The following is a 20,326-nucleotide window of genomic DNA, read 5'->3' as shown; positions in this document are numbered from 1 at the left end:
ATATGGTGGAAAATAAGTATTTGGTCAATAACAAAAGTTCATCTCAATACTTTGGTATATACCCTTTGTTGGCAATGAGAGAGATCAAAGGTTTTCTGTAAGTCTTCACAAGGTTTTCACACACTGTTGCTGGTATTTTGGCCCATTCCTCCATGCAGATCTCCTCTAGAGCAGTGATGTTCTGGGGCTGTCGCTGGGCAACACGGACTTTCAACTCCCTCCAAAGATTTTCTATGTGGTTGAGATCTGGAGACTAGCTAGGCCACTCCAGGACCTTGAAATGCTTGTTACGAAGCCACTCCTTCGTTACCCGGGCGGTGTGTTTGGGATCATTGTCATGCTGAAAGACCCAGCCACGTTTCATCTTCAATGCCCTTGCTGATGGAAGGAGGTTTTCACTCAAAATTTGACGATACATGGCCCCATTCATTCTTTCCTTCACACGGATCAGTCGTCCTGGTCCCTTAGCAGAAAAACAGCCCCAAAGCATGATGTTTCCACCCCCATGCTTCACTGTAGGTATGGTGTTCTTTGGATGCAACTCAGCATTCTCTCTCCTCCAAACACGACGAGTAGAGTTTTTACCAAAAAGTTCTATTTTGGTTTCATCTGACCATATGATATTCTCCCAGTCATCGTCTGGATCATCCAAATGCTCTCTAGCAAACTTGAGACGGGCCTTGACATGTACTGGCTTAAGCAGGGGGACACGTCTGGCACTGCAGGATTTGAGTCCCTGGCGGCGTAGTGTGTTACTGATGGTAGCCTTTGTTACTTTGGTCCCTGCTCTCTGCAGGTCATTCACTATGTCCCCCCGTGTGGTTCTGGGATTTTTACTCACCGTTCTTGTGATCATTTTGACCCCACGGGGTGAGATCTTGCGTGGAGCCCCAGATCGAGGAAGATTATCAGTGGTCTTGTATGTTTTCCATTTTCTAATAATTGATCCCACAGTTGATTTCTTCACACCAAGCTGTTTACCTATTGCAGATTCAGACTTCCCAGCCTGGTGCAGGTCTATAATTTTGTTTTCGGGTGTCCTTTGACAGCTCTCTAGTTTTGGCCATGGTGGAGTTTAGAGTGTGACTGTTTGAGGTTGTGGACAGGTGTCTTTTATACTGATAACGGGTTCAAACAGGTGCCATTAATGAAGGTAACGAGTGGAGGACAGAGGAGCCTCTTACAGAAGAAGTTACAGGTCTGTGAGAGCCAGGAATCTTGCTTGTTTGTAACTGACCAAATACTTATTTTCCACCATATTTTGCAAATAAATTATTTAAAAATCAGATTTTCTGGATTTTTTTTTCTCATTTTGTATCCCTCATAGTTGAGGTATATCTATGATGAAAATTACCGGCCTCTCTCATCTTTTTGAGTGGGAGAATTTGCACTATTGGTGGCTGACTAAATACTTTTTTGCCCCACTGTATTTACCTACTCAAATTAAATGTAAATACACTTAATTTAAGAAACTTTTACTTATTTCTAGATCGTTTTTCCGGTGTAGTGCCGTCACTGAGCTATCCAAACAGTTGCCTGCAGAATTTTGGGCTTTAAAAATGCCAAAATACAGAAAGGACTCAGCAGGATGGGATCTATGGAGAACAACAACTTTGTGAACTCGAAGGCTGTTCCAGAAATATGCGGTGGATTTCTTCAGGGAAGTTGGTGAGCAGCCAGATATTCAAGCTCCGTGGCACACTGCGGCTAGTCTCACGGTCGACCCGATTCTGGAGCTCAGACTTCGGGCGCTCTCTGCTGCTCCCTCTTCTGACCGGCGGCGGTTCTTTTAGGGACCATCAACACATTTTTTAATCAAACATTCTGAAGAAATAAAAATAAATTCCTTGTCTTGTGGCCAACTGAAACAAAACCAATGGTAAATCTCTCTACTAGATGATATAAATGAGGCACATCTTTTTCATTGAAGTCTTTTTTATGTCTTTAATTATTTTTAGTATTTTTCTTCAATAGCTTCTATGTTATGTGAATCACTGACTCAAAATCAATGGGAACTTGCTGATGAAGATTCTCAGTCATCCAGGTCAGAGTCATTCAAAAAAAAGGAAAAACAAACCACTGGACTTTTTTTTCCCATGTTTGAAGACGTTTCTCTTCCATCCAGGAAACTTTTTCAATTCAAAATGTCAGACATAGCGTTGAGTTCCAGGTTTTATCCAGCAGCCCAACAAAGCCTTGTTTTAGTTCAGAAAACATGCAAATAGAAACAGACGAACGAGTCCACCCCTTAGGAATTGGATTCATTTTGGGTTCTTTGTTAGCCTGCAATGCTAGATACTGCTCTATCCCTCTGAAAGGGGGGCTGTTAAGGTCAATTGTTGGCTTGGCTGCCAAGGAGAGATGTTTTGTCCCCTACATCAGGGAGGGGGTTTGAAACGATAGCGGGAAGGAATGAACTCTATAGCTGCATTGTAGCGTTGCATTGTGCTGTCAAAAAACTACAATCCAACACCTGGAGGGTGGGTTGCTGATCTGTCTCCATGGTTTCCAGGACTTTCTGGGTCACTGAACTGGATCCCTGTGAGCTGCTGATGTTGATGAAGGAACTCAGCCAAACAAAGGTGGATCGGGAACAGCCTGAGGAAATGAAACCAGACACTTGGTGTGATATTCTAAACAGTTTATTAACGCAAATCTACAGCCCCACTTCAAACTGGATCTGACTGGTTCTTTTGGGGGAAACCATGCGGTCCACATTCAGCCAGCTATAAGCTCCTCATCCACACCAAACATCAGGAAGATCTCTGAAGCTCCTCCATCTCTGGCCCGTAGAAGAGAATCCTGTAGTTAAAATCCTGGTCCAGCAGAGGGCGCCATGCGCCTGAGGAGAGGATCTTCTGAACTCTTCAGAATTTAATGTAAGCCTGACAGACAGAAGAAGAAGCTTTAATCATATCATCTTCACATTTCCATTCGACCACATCATAGGTCCACAACCAGCCGCCTTCTAACCCATGGCCCTAAAACCCCTGACCCTAAAACCCCTGACCCTAAAACCCCATAACCCTAAAACCCCATAACCCTAAAACCCCTGCCCTTAAAACCCCTGCCCCTAAAACCCCATAACCCTAAAACCCCTGCCCCTAAAACCCCATAACCCTAAAACCCCTGCCCCTAAAACCCCTGCCCTTAAAACCCCTGCCCTTAAAACCCCTGCCCCTAAAACCCCATAACCCTAAAACCCCAGACCCTAAAACCCCATAACCCTAAAACCCCATAACCCTAAAACCCCTGCCCCTAAAACCCCTGACCCTAAAAGCCCTGACCCTAAAAGCCCTGGCCCTAAAACCCCATAACCCTAAAACCCCTGCCCCTAAAACCCCATAACCCTAAAACCCCAGACCCTAAAACCCCATAACCCTAAAACCCCTGCCCCTAAAACCCCTGCCCTTAAAACCCCTGCCCCTAAAACCCCTAACCCTTAAAACCACTGCCCCTAAAACCCCATAACCCTAAAACCCCATAACCCTAAAACCCCATAACCCTAAAACCCCTGCCCCTAAAACCCCATAACCCTAAAACCCCAGACCCTAAAACCCCATAACCCTAAACCCCTGCCCCTAAAACCCCTGACCCTAAAAGCCCTGACCCTAAAAGCCCTGGCCCTAAAACCCCATAACCCTCAAACCCCTGCCCCTAAAACCCCATAACCCTAAAACCCCAGACCCTAAAACCCCAGACCCTAAAACCCCATAACCCTAAAACCCCTGCCCCTAAAACCCCTAACCCTTAAAACCCCTCACCCTAACCCTAAGTCTGAACATGACTACCTCACCATGGCAGATAGCTACTGATCCTAAAGGTAGTTGAGTTAATTTCTGACTCTAAAACCTTTAAAATACCTTAATCTAATTACCTTTTTATCATGTCATTGAAATCCATGCCTAACCATTAAATATTTATAATTTTGAACACCTGATGCGGACTTTATCATGGAATCTAACCAGTGTCAGTGGACTTAATACCTTACCAGGATTACCCTTTTCTTAACCTAAAGTCAGTGGACTAAAAGATAATCCAAGGTTGACAAACCAAATGTTAAACTTTAATATTTTATCTTTTGAAAGGAAGATAACTACTGATCCTAAAGGCAGTTTACTTAATTCTTGACTCCCTATAAAATCTCTATACACCGTATCTTACATTTCAATAAAGGGTTTATCAACAACACTAAAGTTTTGAAATCTTTACCTTTAAATAATACATTCATACCAATATTAGCCTCAAAAATGAAGTTCTAAGAAACGTTTCCCTCTACCTACCTCTCTTCCCTTGGTTTACATCTGCAGGGAGTGGAGGAGGCGGAGTTTACATGCCAGAACGGCGGGGGTCAACTTTTAGCCCATTCCAGGGCGGTCTACCCTGACTCTGCTTCCTCCATTGATCTAAAATAATATTTATATGATTATCTTCAATTTTTCTTAAACCTCTAAAAGACCTAGCGTATTATTACCCTTATACTCCATTTAGAAACTCATAGTGCTTATCAACTTACCAGGACAGCTAGCTGCTAACCCTAATATTAATGGGATCCGTACCCAAACCTAATCTTTTAGTAATACTCATAGTATTTATACTATGAGTATTTATATATAAAGATAAACCAAGATTAGTAAAGGCAGTTGACTCAATTCCTTTAAATCTAACCCAATTGACTGAATCCCTAACTCCAATATGTCAGTGTCCTTAATGCGTTACCACGATTCCTCTTTACTTAACCTTAAATCAGTGGACTAAACAGATAACCCAAGGTGATATTAAGCTGTGATATCTAACCCTTTGTGATGAAGTCTTAACTTGACTACCTTACCACCACAAATTACTACTGATCTTAAAGACAGCTGAATTAATTCCTGACTCTAATTCCTTTAAACCTCTTAATTTATCTTTTTATCACCTTACAAGGTAGTCACCCAGCCTTAAACCCTAACCATTTAAAATTGAAAAACTCAACAGACCTTAAAGGCACACTATGCAACATTTTTCAGTTAATTAATGTGTTCCATAACGTTATGGATGATTAAATGAGTCATTTCAGGTTGAACAAAGGTATTCTCGGCCGCCCTGGTGGTCTGTGGGGGAAATACTGCACTTGCAACTGCAGGAGCACCGACCCGCACCCACAGGCTCAGAAGTCTCACGAGAGTCAGTCTTGCTTTACGGCGAGAACTGCTACACCCCCAGTTAAAAGCATTCTCGTTGCTAGCACAGTGGCAATCTTTGTGCAGTTATGCTACGTTCACGCAGCAAAAGCAGCAAAATCGCGTCTGCTGCTTCATTTTTACTGCTTGTACCAGTTAGTTCTGACGCGCGGCTGAAGCAGCTTTGCTGCTCTGCCTGTGCGGTGCAAAAGTGTGTCTGAGGCGCGTTGGGCGGAGCTTCACTATCCTTTCTCTGCCTTGCAGCTATATTTGCTGTGATCAGTGGGAATAAAGTAGTTTTAATATGTGTTTAAGTGAGAAAATACACCTGAAAACGTAATCAGTGCAGTCAGTTCATTCAGATTATTATCCTGCCTTCAATATTTTTTCTGTCGGAGCCGCTCAGACCCCCACATACCAGCGGTGCGCAGACAGAAGGGATCCCTTCATCAGCAGCGGTTCACCGCGGCAGCTGGTAGGTGTTTTTCATCTAAATAATCCAAACTGCAGGCAGCAGGATAATAAAAGCGAATATATTCTGCCGGCAGATTTCTGCATTTTAAGTTAATTTAGGCGTCAATAAACTGTTTAAGAGGAGAGATCATAGCCTCTGATCATCAGCGCTGTGTCTCTCTCCCTGCGTCAGATGATTAAACGCGCACTGCTTCAGCTGCTCAGACGCGCTGCGCCTGCTGCTCAAAACGCGCCGTGGGACCTTTTGCTGCGCCTTGACGCGCGTCAACCATTGACTTTGCATGTAAACTCGCTGCTTCTGTCGCGCCAGCTGCGGTGTGAACGCAGCATTAGTCATTCGTTGCGTTCGCCTGTCTGCTAAGCTCAAAACAACCGCGCCTGGCTTGACGGAGAAACCAGGAGAACAGCTGAGCATTTTTACGACAGTGCACTTTTACTTTCGCCCTCTGGGGGGAGCCTCGCTGGAAAATCAACACCGGTTGCATAGTGTACCTTTAATCACTAATCATAACTTGATTGAATTAAACCAAAAATACTCTTCATTTTAATTCTATAATCCTAAAACTTAACCAATATACCCTTATCTGATCTTCAGTTTTATAATATGAATACTTGTTTGGCTGTGGATCTGAGAGATACCAACAAACGCGGCCGGCCCGTGCAATGCCTTTGATCCTCCAGCCAGCTGCCCTAGTCGTCGGACTGGGTGTGTATGTGTGTGGGTGGGTGGGGGTGGCGGGTCATCGAGAGTGTGTCTAACGCCTACCCCTAACCGTAGCATGCATGCAGCAACAGAGAGGGAAAACAGGAAGAACCTCCAGTAGAAGCAGAACCAGCCTGCTGAGACCGATGGAGCTGAACCAATAGCGGAACATAGAAGCACAGGGAACTTCTAGAAAGAGAAGTTTAGTGTCTGCATCTGGGAGAGAAACGCTGAACTCTAAGGAGAGACTGGCTGAGCTTTACTGGGACGGACTGGACCAACTGGATCATCCAGAGCAGGACTGGTCCAACAGAACCAGCAGCATTTTATAGTTAGAAAGAAAAGCTCTTTAGACTAAACAGTTTCCAAATGACAATTATTGACATCATCATTTTAAACATACTTTACATTATTTAATGGGACATTTAATATAAACACTTGACACCATTTAACATAAATGCTGAATCTACTGCTTACATGGAATGTTGATTTATTTTAGTCACATTTATTGTTATTATTTCATTCATGGAATAATTTGGCCCTCAGATTTTCTAAGCAGCCGAAGTGTTTCAGCCTAACTGAGCTGCTCCACCTGTGAAATCTAGCAGCTAAAACCGGAGAACCTCCACCTCTCTGACGGTGTTTCTCCCACTGCAGCAGTGAAAAGGAAACATGAGGCAGATTCAGCTAAAATGTCATGGCCAGAGCTCTCCATGATGAGCTTCTGGTGCAGCGTGATGATGACAAAAAGGAGCTTCTTAAAGCTGCTTAGTTTGTTGCAGAAAACAAAATGGCTAAAGCTAATTCTGCATATATATGGACTGATCTGAGGTAAGAATATATGAAGCTATATGAAGTTTATTTTTTATCTGCAAGGTTTTGGACCTTCCAAATCTGTTCTTCCTTTAACCAAACAGCTCAGGCAGGAAAAGATGAACCAGGGAAAGGTCAGCAGCAGACACAACAGCTAGGAGGACAAAAGGTGGGAAATGAAAGGGACATTAATCTGAGTTACGATTAGCACAAGAGAAGACCCCTCCCCGATAGGAGAGAGCCAACGTGATCAGAGGCAGGAGCAGCACTGACCTCACTGAGAAGAGCCCAGACGTCTGAGTCGGACCGGACCACCAGGCGCAGAGCTGTGATTGGCTGCAGAGCTTTCTTGATCTCCCCTTCAGCCACTCCATTGGTAAATTCCCCTGAAACAAACACAGCCTGATCACTGTCTGTGGTGTGTTTACACAGTTACCATGGCAACACAGCTTTTCTTTGGACATAGCTGATGACTTCTGTCTACAAACCCTTCAGACAAACACTGCTCAGCCAGTGCTCAGCCGGGTCATGAGGCGGACCAGCTCGGTGTTTCTGAAGACGTTTCCTCGCCCATCCAGGAGGCTTTACTCTGGGATAAAGCCCTGAAGTCTTTAAGCAGCATGGAAACGATCTTCCTGAGCACATCACAAGTCAGATGCTAATGACAGACCCAGTCATTCTCCCAGCTGTTGGAGCCTTTTTTTGTGGAGGGGGTCTGATGGAATTTCTTGCTGGAAATGCTTGGAAGCTAAAAACCTCAACCCTCCCTCTCTGCTCCTCTATGATCTTTTTCTCTTTCACCAACATGGCTTCATTCACCCCTCCTTCAAACCATCCCTCCTCTCTGTCCAACATCTGAACATCTTGGTCTTCAAAGGTGTGTCTTTGTTCCTGAGATCCTGCTGGATCTCACCCAGATCTATCGGCTCATGGAGGATAGACCTCCATGCTGCTTTAATACGTCAGCTCTCCAACCATGTGTTGATTTAGAGTGAGCTGACAGAAAGACAAAGACTCGTGAAAAGGTGAGCCAAAGTCCGACTGCCTCCTATCAAGCCTGTTGTGTGACTGATAAGGATGTTTTTTAAACCAGGTTGGTAGCACATTTTGCCATAATCACGTTTTATCATTAAATGTCCACTTCCTGTCAGCCTCATCATGGCAGCCAAATTATTCAAAGGTGAGACTGAGGGCCAGCCCAGGGGCCCGCTACTAGGGAGCAAAGACTCCTCTAGAACAGCAGGAGTCCGAGGGCCAGGCCAGGGGCCCGCTACTAGGGAGCAGAGACTCCTCTAGAACCTGAAGAACAGCAGGAGACTGAGGGCCAGCCCAGGGGCCCGCTATGAGGGAGCAGAGACTCCTCTAGAACCTGAAGAACAGCAGGAGACCGAGGGCCAGGCCAGGGGCCCGCTACTAGGGCGCAGAGACTCCTCTATAACCTGGAGAACAGCAAGAGACTGAGGGCCAGCCCAGGGGCCCGCTACTAGGGAGCAGAGACTCCTCTAGAACCTGAAGAACAGCAGGAGACTGAGGGCCAGGCCAGGGGCCCGCTACTAGGGAGCAGAGACTCCTCTAGAACCTGAAGAACAGCAGGAGACTGAGGGCCAGGCCAGGGGCCCGCTACAAGGGAGCAGAGACTCCTCTAGAACCTGAAGAACAGCAGGAGACTGAGGGCCAGGCCAGGGGCCCGCTACTAGGGAGCAGAGACTCCTCTAGAACCTGAAGAACAGCAGGAGACTGAGGGCCAGCCCAGGGGCCCGCTACTAGGGAGCAGAGACTCCTCTAGAACCTGAAGAACAGCAGGAGACTGAGGGCCAGCCCAGGGGCCCGCTACTAGGGAGCAGAGACTCCTCTAGAACCTGAAGAACAGCAGGAGACCGAGGGCCAGGCCAGGGGCCCGCTACTAGGGCGCAGAGACTCCTCTATAACCTGGAGAACAGCAAGAGACTGAGGGCCAGCCCAGGGGCCCGCTACTAGGGAGCAGAGACTCCTCTAGAACCTGAAGAACAGCAGGAGACTGAGGGCCAGCCCAGGGGCCCGCTATGAGGGAGCAGAGACTCCTCTATAACCTGGAGAACAGCAAGAGACTGAGGGCCAGCCCAGGGGCCCGCTACTAGGGAGCAGAGACTCCTCTAGAACCTGAAGAACAGCAGGAGACTGAGGGCCAGCCCAGGGGCCCGCTATGAGGGAGCAGAGACTCCTCTAGAACCTGAAGAACAGCAGGAGACCGAGGGCCAGGCCAGGGGCCCGCTACTAGGGCGCAGAGACTCCTCTATAACCTGGAGAACAGCAAGAGACTGAGGGCCAGCCCAGGGGCCCGCTACTAGGGAGCAGAGACTCCTCTAGAACCTGAAGAACAGCAGGAGACTGAGGGCCAGGCCAGGGGCCCGCTACAAGGGAGCAGAGACTCCTCTAGAACCTGAAGAACAGCAGGAGACTGAGGGCCAGGCCAGGGGCCCGCTACAAGGGAGCAGAGACTCCTCTAGAACCTGAAGAACAGCAGGAGACTGAGGGCCAGGCCAGGGGCCCGCTACAAGGGAGCAGAGACTCCTCTAGAACCTGAAGAACAGCAGGAGACTGAGGGCCAGGCCAGGGGCCCGCTACAAGGGAGCAGAGACTCCTCTAGAACCTGAAGAACAGCAGGAGACTGAGGGCCAGGCCAGGGGCCCGCTACTAGGGAGCAAAGACTCCTCTAGAACCTGAAGAACAGCAGGAGTCCGAGGGCCAGGCCAGGGGCCCGCTACTAGGGAGCAGAGACTCCTCTAGAACCTGAAGAACAGCAGGAGACTGAGGGCCAGCCCAGGGGCCCGCTACTAGGGAGCAGAGACTCCTCTAGAACCTGAAGAACAGCAGGAGACTGAGGGCCAGCCCAGGGGCCCGCTACTAGGGAGCAGAGACTCCTCTAGAACCTGAAGAACAGCAGGAGACTGAGGGCCAGCCCAGGGGCCTGCTACTAGGGAGCAGAGACTCCTCTAGAACCTGAAGAACAGCAGGAGACTGAGGGCCAGGCCAGGGGCCCGCTATGAGGGAGCAGAGACTCCTCTAGAACCTGAAGAACAGCAGGAGACTGAGGGCCAGGCCAGGGGCCCGCTATGAGGGAGCAGAGACTCCTCTAGAACCTGAAGAACAGCAGGAGACCGAGGGCCAGGCCAGGGGCCCGCTACTAGGGCGCAGAGACTCCTCTATAACCTGGAGAACAGCAAGAGACTGAGGGCCAGCCCAGGGGCCCGCTACTAGGGAGCAGAGACTCCTCTAGAACCTGAAGAACAGCAGGAGACTGAGGGCCAGGCCAGGGGCCCGCTACTAGGGAGCAGAGACTCCTCTAGAACCTGAAGAACAGCAGGAGACTGAGGGCCAGGCCAGGGGCCCGCTACACGGGAGCAGAGACTCCTCTAGAACTTGAAGAACAGCAGGAGACTGAGGACCTGGCCAGGGGCCCGCTACAAGGGAGCAGAGACTCCTCTAGAACCTGAAGAACAGCAGGAGACTGAGGGCCAGGCCAGGGGCCCGCTACAAGGGAGCAGAGACTCCTCTAGAACCTGAAGAACAGCAGGAGACTGAGGGCCAGGCCAGGGGCCCGCTACTAGGGAGCAGAGACTCCTCTAGGACCTGGAGAACAGCAAGAGACTGAGGGCCAGACCAGGGCCCACTACTTGGAGCAGAGCAATAAGAGTCAGTTGATTCTGAGGCGATCAACATTTACTCACCGACCACGATGAATTCGCCATCGGACTGTTCGAGTTTGGGGGCGGAGCCACCGAGCGGCCAGTCTCCAGAGGGTTTCTAAAACAAACAAAAAAATTGAGAGGTGAAGGGTCACCACAGTTACCGTCAGCACAGCCAATGAAGCCTCGAACGCCTACAGTACTACTGCTCTCTAGAGGGAAACGAGCAAACAAACATGCCAGCGCCCGTAACATTTAGGACATTTGCGGAAAGTCAGGTGAAGAAGGCAGCCTTTGGTTAATTTATTTGACAGAGTCAGCTTTTGGGACATGGATACAACAAACAATAGTCTCATCAGGGATTCCAGTCGCAGGAAACGACGACAGACGTTGAGACGTGTATCCAGTGGAGCGTGTATCCAGAGAAGCGTGTAGCCAGTGGAGCGTGTAGCCAGTGGAGCGTGTAGCCAGTGGAGCGTGTAGCCAGTGGAGCGTGTAGCCAGTGGAGCGTCTATCCAGTGGAGCGTCTATCCAGTGGAGCGTGTAGCCAGTGGAGCGTGTAGCCAGTAGAGAGTGTAGCCAGTAGAGAGTGTATCCAGTGGAGCGTGTAGCCAGTGGAGCGTGTAGCCAGTGGAGCGTGTAGCCAGTGGAGCGTGTAGCCAGTAGAGAGTGTATCCAGTGGAGCGTCTATCCAGTGGAGCGTGTAGCCAGTGGAGCGTGTAGCCAGTAGAGAGTGTAGCCAGTAGAGTGTAGCCAGTAGAGAGTGTATCCAGTGGAGCGTGTAGCCAGTGGAGCGTGTAGCCAGTGGAGCGTGTAGCCAGTGGAGCGTGTAGCCAGTGGAGCGTGTAGCCAGTGGAGCGTTTAGCCAGTGGAGCGTGTAGCCAGTGGAGCGTGTAGCCAGTGGAGCGTGTAGCCAGTAGAGAGTCTATCCAGTGGAGCGTGTAGCCAGTGGAGCGTGTAGCCAGTGGAGCGTGTCGCCAGTGGAGCGTGTCGCCAGTAGAGCGTGTAGCCAGTAGAGAGTGTATCCAGTGGAGCGTGTAGCCAGTTGAGCGTGTAGCCAGTGGAGCGTGTAGCCAGTGGAGCGTGTCGCCAGTGGAGAGTGTAGCCAGTAGAGAGTGTAGCCAGTAGAGAGTGTATCCAGTGGAGCGTGTAGCCAGTTGAGCGTGTAGCCAGTGGAGCGTGTAGCCAGTGGAGCGTGTAGCCAGTAGAGAGTGTAGCCAGTAGAGAGTGTAGCCAGTAGAGATTGTATCCAGTGGAGCGTGTAGCCAGTTGAGCGTGTAGCCAGTTGAGCGTGTAGCCAGTTGAGCGTGTATCCAGTGGAGCGTGTAGCCAGTGGAGCGTGTAGCCAGTGGAGCGTGTAGCCAGTGGAGCGTGTAGCCAGTAGAGAGTGTATCCAGTGGAGCGTGTAGCCAGTGGAGCGTGTAGCCAGTGGAGCGTGTAGCCAGTGGAGCGTCTATCCAGTGGAGCGTGTAGCCAGTGGAGCGTGTATCCAGTGGAGCGTGTAGCCAGTGGAGCGTGTAGCCAGTGGAGCGTGTAGCCAGTGGAGCGTGTAGCCAGTGGAGCGTGTAGCCAGTGGAGCGTCTATCCAGTGGAGCGTGTAGCCAGAGGAGCGTGTAGCCAGTGGAGCGTGTAGCCAGTGGAGCGTGTAGCCAGTGGAGCGTGTAGCCAGTAGAGAGTCTATCCAGTGGAGCGTGTAGCCAGTAGAGAGTCTATCCAGTGGAGCGTGTAGCCAGTTGAGCGTGTAGCCAGTTGAGCGTGTAGCCAGTTGAGCGTGTAGCCAGTGGAGCGTGTAGCCAGTGGAGCGTGTAGCCAGTGGAGCGTGTAGCCAGTAGAGAGTCTATCCAGTGGAGCGTGTAGCCAGTGGAGCGTGTATCCAGTGGAGCGTGTATCCAGTGGAGCGTGTCGCCAGTGGAGAGTGTAGCCAGTAGAGAGTGTAGCCAGTAGAGAGTGTATCCAGTGGAGCGTGTAGCCAGTTGAGCGTGTAGCCAGTGGAGCGTGTAGCCAGTGGAGCGTGTAGCCAGTAGAGAGTGTAGCCAGTAGAGAGTGTAGCCAGTAGAGATTGTATCCAGTGGAGCGTGTAGCCAGTTGAGCGTGTAGCCAGTTGAGCGTGTAGCCAGTTGAGCGTGTATCCAGTGGAGCGTGTAGCCAGTGGAGCGTGTAGCCAGTGGAGCGTGTAGCCAGTGGAGCGTGTAGCCAGTAGAGAGTGTATCCAGTGGAGCGTGTAGCCAGTGGAGCGTGTAGCCAGTGGAGCGTGTAGCCAGTGGAGCGTCTATCCAGTGGAGCGTGTAGCCAGTGGAGCGTGTATCCAGTGGAGCGTGTAGCCAGTGGAGCGTGTAGCCAGTGGAGCGTGTAGCCAGTGGAGCGTGTAGCCAGTGGAGCGTGTAGCCAGTGGAGCGTCTATCCAGTGGAGCGTGTAGCCAGAGGAGCGTGTAGCCAGTGGAGCGTGTAGCCAGTGGAGCGTGTAGCCAGTGGAGCGTGTAGCCAGTAGAGAGTCTATCCAGTGGAGCGTGTAGCCAGTAGAGAGTCTATCCAGTGGAGCGTGTAGCCAGTTGAGCGTGTAGCCAGTTGAGCGTGTAGCCAGTGGAGCGTGTAGCCAGTGGAGCGTGTAGCCAGTGGAGCGTGTAGCCAGTGGAGCGTGTAGCCAGTGGAGCGTGTAGCCAGTAGAGAGTCTATCCAGTGGAGCGTGTAGCCAGTGGAGCGTGTATCCAGTGGAGCGTGTATCCAGTGGAGCGTGTATCCAGTGGAGCGTGTATCCAGTGGAGCGTCTAGCCAGTGGAGCGTGTAGCCAGTGGAGCGTGTAGCCAGTAGAGAGTGTATCCAGTGGAGCGTCTATCCAGTGGAGCGTGTAGCCAGTGGAGCGTGTAGCCAGTGGAGCATGTAGCCAGTGGAGCGTGTAGCCAGTGGAGCGTGTAGCCAGTGGAGCGTGTAGCCAGTAGAGAGTGTATCCAGTAGAGAGTGTATCCAGTGGAGCGTGTAGCCAGTGGAGCGTGTAGCCAGTGGAGCGTTTAGCCAGTGGAGCGTTTAGCCAGTGGAGCGTTTAGCCAGTGGAGCGTTTAGCCAGTGGAGCGTGTAGCCAGTAGAGAGTCTATCCAGTGGAGCGTGTAGCCAGTGGAGCGTGTAGCCAGTGGAGCGTGTCGCCAGTGGAGCGTGTCGCCAGTGGAGCGTGTCGCCAGTGGAGCGTGTCGCCAGTGGAGCGTGTCGCCAGTGGAGCGTGTCGCCAGTGGAGCGTGTAGCCAGTAGAGAGTGTAGCCAGTAGAGAGTGTATCCAGTGGAGCGTGTAGCCAGTTGAGCGTGTAGCCAGTGGAGCGTGTAGCCAGTAGAGAGTGTAGCCAGTAGAGAGTGTATCCAGTGGAGCGTGTAGCCAGTTGAGCGTGTAGCCAGTTGAGCGTGTAGCCAGTGGAGCGTGTAGCCAGTGGAGCGTGTAGCCAGTGGAGCGTGTAGCCAGTGGAGCGTGTAGCCATTGGAGCGTGTAGCCAGTGGAGCGTGTAGCCAGTGGAGCGTGTAGCCAGTAGAGAGTGTAGCCAGTGGAGCGTGTAGCCAGTGGAGCGTGTAGCCAGTGGAGCGTCTATCCAGTGGAGCGTGTAGCCAGTGGAGCGTGTATCCAGTGGAGCGTGTATCCAGTGGAGCGTGTATCCAGTGGAGCGTGTATCCAGTGGAGCGTCTAGCCAGTGGAGCGTCTAGCCAGTGGAGCGTCTAGCCAGTGGAGCGTGTAGCCAGTGGAGCGTGTAGCCAGTGGAACGTGTAGCCAGTGGAACGTGTAGCCAGTGGAGCGTGTAGCCAGTGGAGCGTGTAGCCAGTGGAGCGTGTAGCCAGTGGAGCGTGTATCCAGTGGAGCGTCTATCCAGTGGAGCGTGTAGCCAGTGGAGCGTGTATCCAGTGGAGCGTCTATCCAGTGGAGCGTGTAGCCAGTGGAGCGTGTATCCAGTGGAGCGTCTATCCAGTGGAGCGTCTATCCAGTGGAGCGTGTAGCCAGTGGAGCGTGTAGCCAGTGGAGCGTGTAGCCAGTGGAGCATGTAGCCAGTGGGTGATGCCTGTATAAAAGGAAGGCTGGCAAAGCTGGACCTCCATCATGATACCAGGAGGTCCTGTTTTGAGGAGACATTGGGTTGGTCTGCGTAAAGAACAGCTTAAATAGTCATGGATGGATTTGAATGAAAAACTAGAAAAAGCTTTTTCAGAGAAACAGCTAAGTGGGAATGCTATTTTATGCTGAATGAAAAAAGAAAAATTTGCTAAAGAAACTGCATAAAGGAAAAAAAGCAGAAAATAGAATCTATGAAAATGTGATAGGAGGTCATCAAAAACTTCAAACAGCAGAAAACAGTAGAATCATCTGAAGATTTTGTAGGGTCGAATCATTTGCCAGAATAATGGCAGAAACACACTCATCTTAAAAAGGAAAACATTTAAAGTTGATTAACCAGAAGAAAAAGTCAAAAAGTATCCGTTTACCTGGAAGTTGATGGAAGTAAAGCATCTGCTTACGAGGTTAGCAGATGCTTTATTACAGTGGAAATGCTAGAGCCTCATTAAGAAATGTGCACTTAGTTGTTTTGTCAACAGGCCTTGGTAGTGTAATTTGAAGAAATTGGTTGAGTTCGGGTCATAGCTAAGAACCATACGGCACAATAAATGAGTGTGCAAAAGGAAGAGGCTTTTATTTTGTAGAGTTCCCATAGTCTTATTTTGAAAGTCTACCATCAATGTGTGTCAAGGGAAGGGTTATGTCCAGCAGTGATATAGAATCCATTTCTAAATATGAAATCACTGGTTTTTCATGTAATTGGGTGAACAGATGATGTATTAGTGTAAATGGGAGACTTTATTGTGAAATTTGCTCTGGGGGGTGTTTTGAAAATGTCTAAAAGAAACAAGCTGGTGGAGATTGGGTCATAATGCTGAGCCATTTGCATCAATTAATACATGAATAAAATATAGAGGCTTTTATTTTGTATGGTCCCTGGAGTCTTATTTTGAAAGTCTAGCAGGGTTGTGTGTTGAGAAAAGGGTCAGACCCAACATTGATACTTGAAGATTTTCCAATCGTTAAATCACTCTTTTCCCCTGTTATTAGGGCAGTAAATGAAGTGGCAATGGGAGGCTTTTATTTTGAACTTTTTTTGTGGGGTGTGTTTTGAAAAGCCCACTAGAGTCTAATTTTTAAAAAGTGGTTTAGTTTGGGTCACAATGTTGAGCCATAAGCTGGAAAAAAAAAATGAGTTTAATGTAGGGGTTTTTATTTTGTAGGGTGCCCGGAGTCTTATTTTGAAAGTCTATCATGGTTGCGTGTGAAGGGAAGGGTCATGGCCAGTAGTCATATAGTATACATTTCCAAATGTTAAATCAGTGCAGTCTCCCTCCATTAGATTAAAATGTGCTGTTTAAAGTAGCAGAGGTAAAATCCCTTTGAAGATCGGTTACCTTGACGACGCTTAACGAGCCTGTCAGTGACAGAGAGAAATGCGCAGCACTCTAGTTCCTTTGCTCTCAGGCTTTTTTGAATGGGAAAAACAGCTCCGAAAAAACGAGTGCTGAAGACAAACCGTAAATGGTATCTAAAAAATTCTTTCAGTCTAAGCGACAGCTATCCTTTGTCTCCGATTGGGGTAACTTTCATGGCTGTAGCTCATGGACAACCGTAATGGGAAGGAGAAATAAAAAGGTTTGTCACACCTGCTGGTCTCACTAAATAACATGCAGCTTTAAGGTAGAGCTGAGTTTTCACAAGCAAAACTTCCCCTCCAAACAAACGAGTGCTGAAGGCAAACCGTAAATGGCATCTACAAAATTCTTTTAGTCTAAGCGACAGCTATCCCTTGTCTCCAATTGGGGTAACTTTCATGTCTGTAGCTCTTTTACAACCCTAATGGGAAGACAAACATAATAGTTTGTCCCACTGGTTCGTCTCATTGGATTACATGCAGCACGTCAGCTTCACTGAACTTTCAGGTGCTAAAAAACCCCTCTGAACAAACGAGTGGTGAGCCAAAACCGTAAAAGGTTTTCAAAAAATTTTTTCACTGTTGGCGTCAGCCATCCTTCGGCTTTGACTGTGCCAGATTTCATGTTTCTATTAAAAACAATTTGGCAAAGGTGACGATGTAAAATTTGATTTTTTGTTTGAGGACATTTCTCAGAATCAACATTTTCCTATGCCCGAACAGGTCAGCTAAACAGCTAAACCATAAATGATATCGAAAAAATTATTTCAATGTGAGTGCTAGAAGGGTCTGAAGATGTTCTATATCAAGTTTCATGTTTGTACATGAAACAGTTTAGAAATGGCAGCGATATGAAAATATATGTCGTTTTGGATTTTCGGATGTGATTCTTGGAAAGTCTCTCATTGGATTTCTATTGGGGAAGTCTGGGCCAAACTGCAGGAAAACTGTAAATGCCACAAAAATGAGGGTTACATTTCCTGAATCCTGACAAAAATACCTATGTTTTGATGTACAATTTATTTCAATTGAGTGAAAACTGAGGGAGTGAGAAGAATTTGTTCGGAAAAACCAGAACATCTCAAAAGCTAAAGGGTAAAGCACCAACTCTAGCAGTTGAAGAATTCCGTCCATAGACTTCCATTATAAATCTGAAAATATTTAAAATTTATTTTCAAGTTTGAAGCTTCATTGAAGCAAAACTGTAAAAGTTAGCAAAAAGCTGAGTTAAACAGTAATAGCAGAAATATAAGGAAACATTTTAAAAGTTGAATTATGTTTCTAGCTGAAAGTATGCTGAAGTTGTTAAAGGTAAAAAATGGTGAAGTTTTAGCTGAACTTTGCTGAAATCTGAGAATTCTACATGCATTTCAATGGGACCAAAAAAACGCAGAAAAAGCTGAATATCCCGAAAACTACAAAAATATCTTTACCAAAAGATATAGCATAATTCTCCTGAACAAGATAAACGTTTTTAATACCAAAATTGTTTAAATCGGTTGAAAACTGCGTGACTAGTTAAAGTCAGAAAAATGAAAAGAGGAAAACAATAAGTGGGAATGCATAAGCTTTTCCCAACGGGGTGCTTCAGTCCGAGGAACAATCCATTAAATATTGGAGATGATCCGGATCACCAACTAGATCCAGGAATATTTTAGAGAGTCTGTGAATAAAGGTATCAACTGAAGGTGAACGTCTCAAAATGTCGTTGGGGGACTTTTCTAAATACAACATTAAAAACGTCTTCTTTTCCTTTTATCTTCTAACAAAACTGCAGAAGACAGATGCAGAATAAATAGGCGTACAGGAGTGATTTCAGCCATCAGGCAGTGAACTAGAACCAGCTCTAACAGCTGTGGTCCAGTTAGGCTGGGCTCTCCGACTCTATGCCCTGAGGTTCTGCTTCCTCTCCTTATTTATTGTCTCCTCTTCATCACTTATTCTAAAATCATCTTCAGCTGTTGGAGCAGTGGCCATACTTTTTGGTGCAATAGGGCTCTTTGAACAGTTTGGGTGGCTGAACCCTGACGTAGGTGAAGATCTACACCATGAGGGGTTTGCTAGCGTCTTCTGCAGCTCCTTGATGGGTCTGCCTTTAGTTGACTGCACACCAGCAAACTGGACGGTCCTGCCATGGAAGGCTGTGTCCTTTAGCCAAGCTGACAGGAGGCTCCTCCTCCTTCTAGTTCACTGAATCACCTTACATTCCAGATTATCCTTCATTTAACATGTTTTTTCACTTCTGAACACAGCTGCTAAAATGACTGAAGTCCTGATCAGATGCTCAGTGGATCAGGATAACGACAGCCGCTGGACTTGGACCCGTCTCAGGTCTCTTATCTTCCACTCAGGGATCTAGTGTCTGTCTAACTTTACTCAAAGGTCAGCCGTCACATAAACACTTTTCCCTTTCAGTGTGACACCAGCAAGCCCCCCCTCCCCGCTCCCAGGGCTGTGACAGCCGATAGCTGGTGGCAGCGGGTGTTTCCTGTTACATCAACACTCTGTCCTGAGACATCAACACCTGCAATGAGCAACCAGAGAACAAACATCCCCCCCCCAGGCTGGTTACTCACATTCCTGGGCAGCACCTCCACTGTGGTGTTGTAGAACTTATCCCCGATGGCCTTGCTGTTTCCACTGCGGAACAGGAACCTACAGGATACGCAGACCTGCATTAATCTACTAGGACTCAATATTCATTTTTATTTGCAGTTCAAATAAGGAACTCAGTTTGTAATTTCACTTTTTGGAAGCAGATGTTGTGGTGCACGAGAGGCAGACATAAGGACAGTTGATCTGTATAACAGAACTTCTCCATGAAACAGGATACAGAACTAGAGGGACTGAGGTGCAGTTGAATGAGCAGCAGACTCCTAACTTTAGGTAGTAAAGCCTGGTTTATACTCAGAAACCAGGCCGTCTGCTTGTGTCGCAGTTAATGCAGATATACCCCGCCCCTTCCACAGACACTCTCTTACACCTCTCAAAATTGGAGGTGACCACAGACAGGAGGTCTCTGATTGGTCAAATCTCCATCCGCTCCAAACTATGCATATTTCCTGTTTGGTTCCTTAGCGGCTTGTTTTGTTTGTCTGACCGCCATTGTTGAAAACGACTGGAGAAGATGGACCACCTAGAAGAGCGAGGTGCGCGAGAATGCTGGGAGCCTTTTTCCACCTGGATCCCCGCTCTTTTTGACCCTCATGTCCCTCCGTTGTCGCATAAACTTGCCCCCACTTTCTCACCGCTTTGGCTGTATCTAGACCCACAGCTAGTTCCTGATTGGCCTGAGTTGTGTTGTGGCGTGGAATAATATAGCGCAGACCATGCTTCAATATTGGGCAGAAATCAAAAATATCTGCGACAAGCACACTGCGACACACTGCTGCAGGAGGATAACCAGGTCTTTAGAAGGTCCAGTGGCGGTGCAGCAGGCGTGGGAGCATGCAAAGAGCTGCGGTCAGCTGTAAACCTTCAAACCCCACCAAGAGAAAAAATAACCAGAACCAAACTGGCAGAACTTCACCTGCATTGAAGAGAGGGGGAAAAAGCAACTAGCAACAGCCAAGGCTCTAAAATGACCAAATGTGGTCACAGCGTCCCGAACTAACCAAGCTAACCCTGCAAAGCTAGCAGAGACACGAAGCAGGTCGGAAAGCCGAGTCAGACTCTCTGGGTTTTGGCTTTAAAGACAGGCTACAGCCAGCTGAGAGGTGAGCAGAGGTAAACGTAGCCGGACTCACTGAAACCGAACTGCTAACCACGGTGATAGGATGAGCGGAAGTTACCAGAAGCAAGGTTTAAATTGGAGATTAAAGGAGAACCAGAGCAGTGGGAGCAGGAGAGCGCCGCAGATAAACAACGGCGCCGACTTTCAACTGGAGTATTTACATAGAAGATGATCAGGACTTCCTGATCGACTGCGCCACATCTACTATCATCATCTCTGTACAACAATCACCGCCATTATTACTGTCAATATCCGTCATCCATTCAGTTGCACTAACAACTAGATTACATCTTTTTATTTGATCTTTTTGGTTTGATTTAATTTAATTAATTTAT

General features: G+C 48.2%; 1 protein-coding gene across 1 annotated transcript in view; it reads right to left on the bottom strand.

Annotated features, from left to right (window-relative positions):
- Nucleotides 1–2,624: 2,624 nt before the first annotated feature.
- zgc:154054 (uncharacterized protein LOC777616 homolog) overlaps nt 2,625–20,326 on the bottom strand; it is a 34,566-nt gene continuing 16,864 nt past the window's right edge. The window contains exons 12-15 of the mRNA XM_038298169.1: nt 18,835–18,913; nt 10,860–10,935; nt 7,426–7,538; nt 2,625–2,885 (exon numbers count right to left, since the gene is read on the bottom strand). Of these exons, the coding sequence (XP_038154097.1) occupies nt 2,868–2,885; nt 7,426–7,538; nt 10,860–10,935; nt 18,835–18,913 (286 nt within the window). The 3' untranslated portion in view covers nt 2,625–2,867. The remainder of the gene's footprint in view (nt 2,886–7,425; nt 7,539–10,859; nt 10,936–18,834; nt 18,914–20,326) is intronic.

Source organism: Cyprinodon tularosa, unplaced genomic scaffold, assembly GCF_016077235.1.
Source record: "Cyprinodon tularosa strain WSP-4 unplaced genomic scaffold, ASM1607723v1 ctg1108, whole genome shotgun sequence".
In the NCBI taxonomy this organism is placed as follows: domain Eukaryota; kingdom Metazoa; phylum Chordata; class Actinopteri; order Cyprinodontiformes; family Cyprinodontidae; genus Cyprinodon; species Cyprinodon tularosa.
This window is presented reverse-complemented; position numbering and strand designations above follow the sequence as displayed.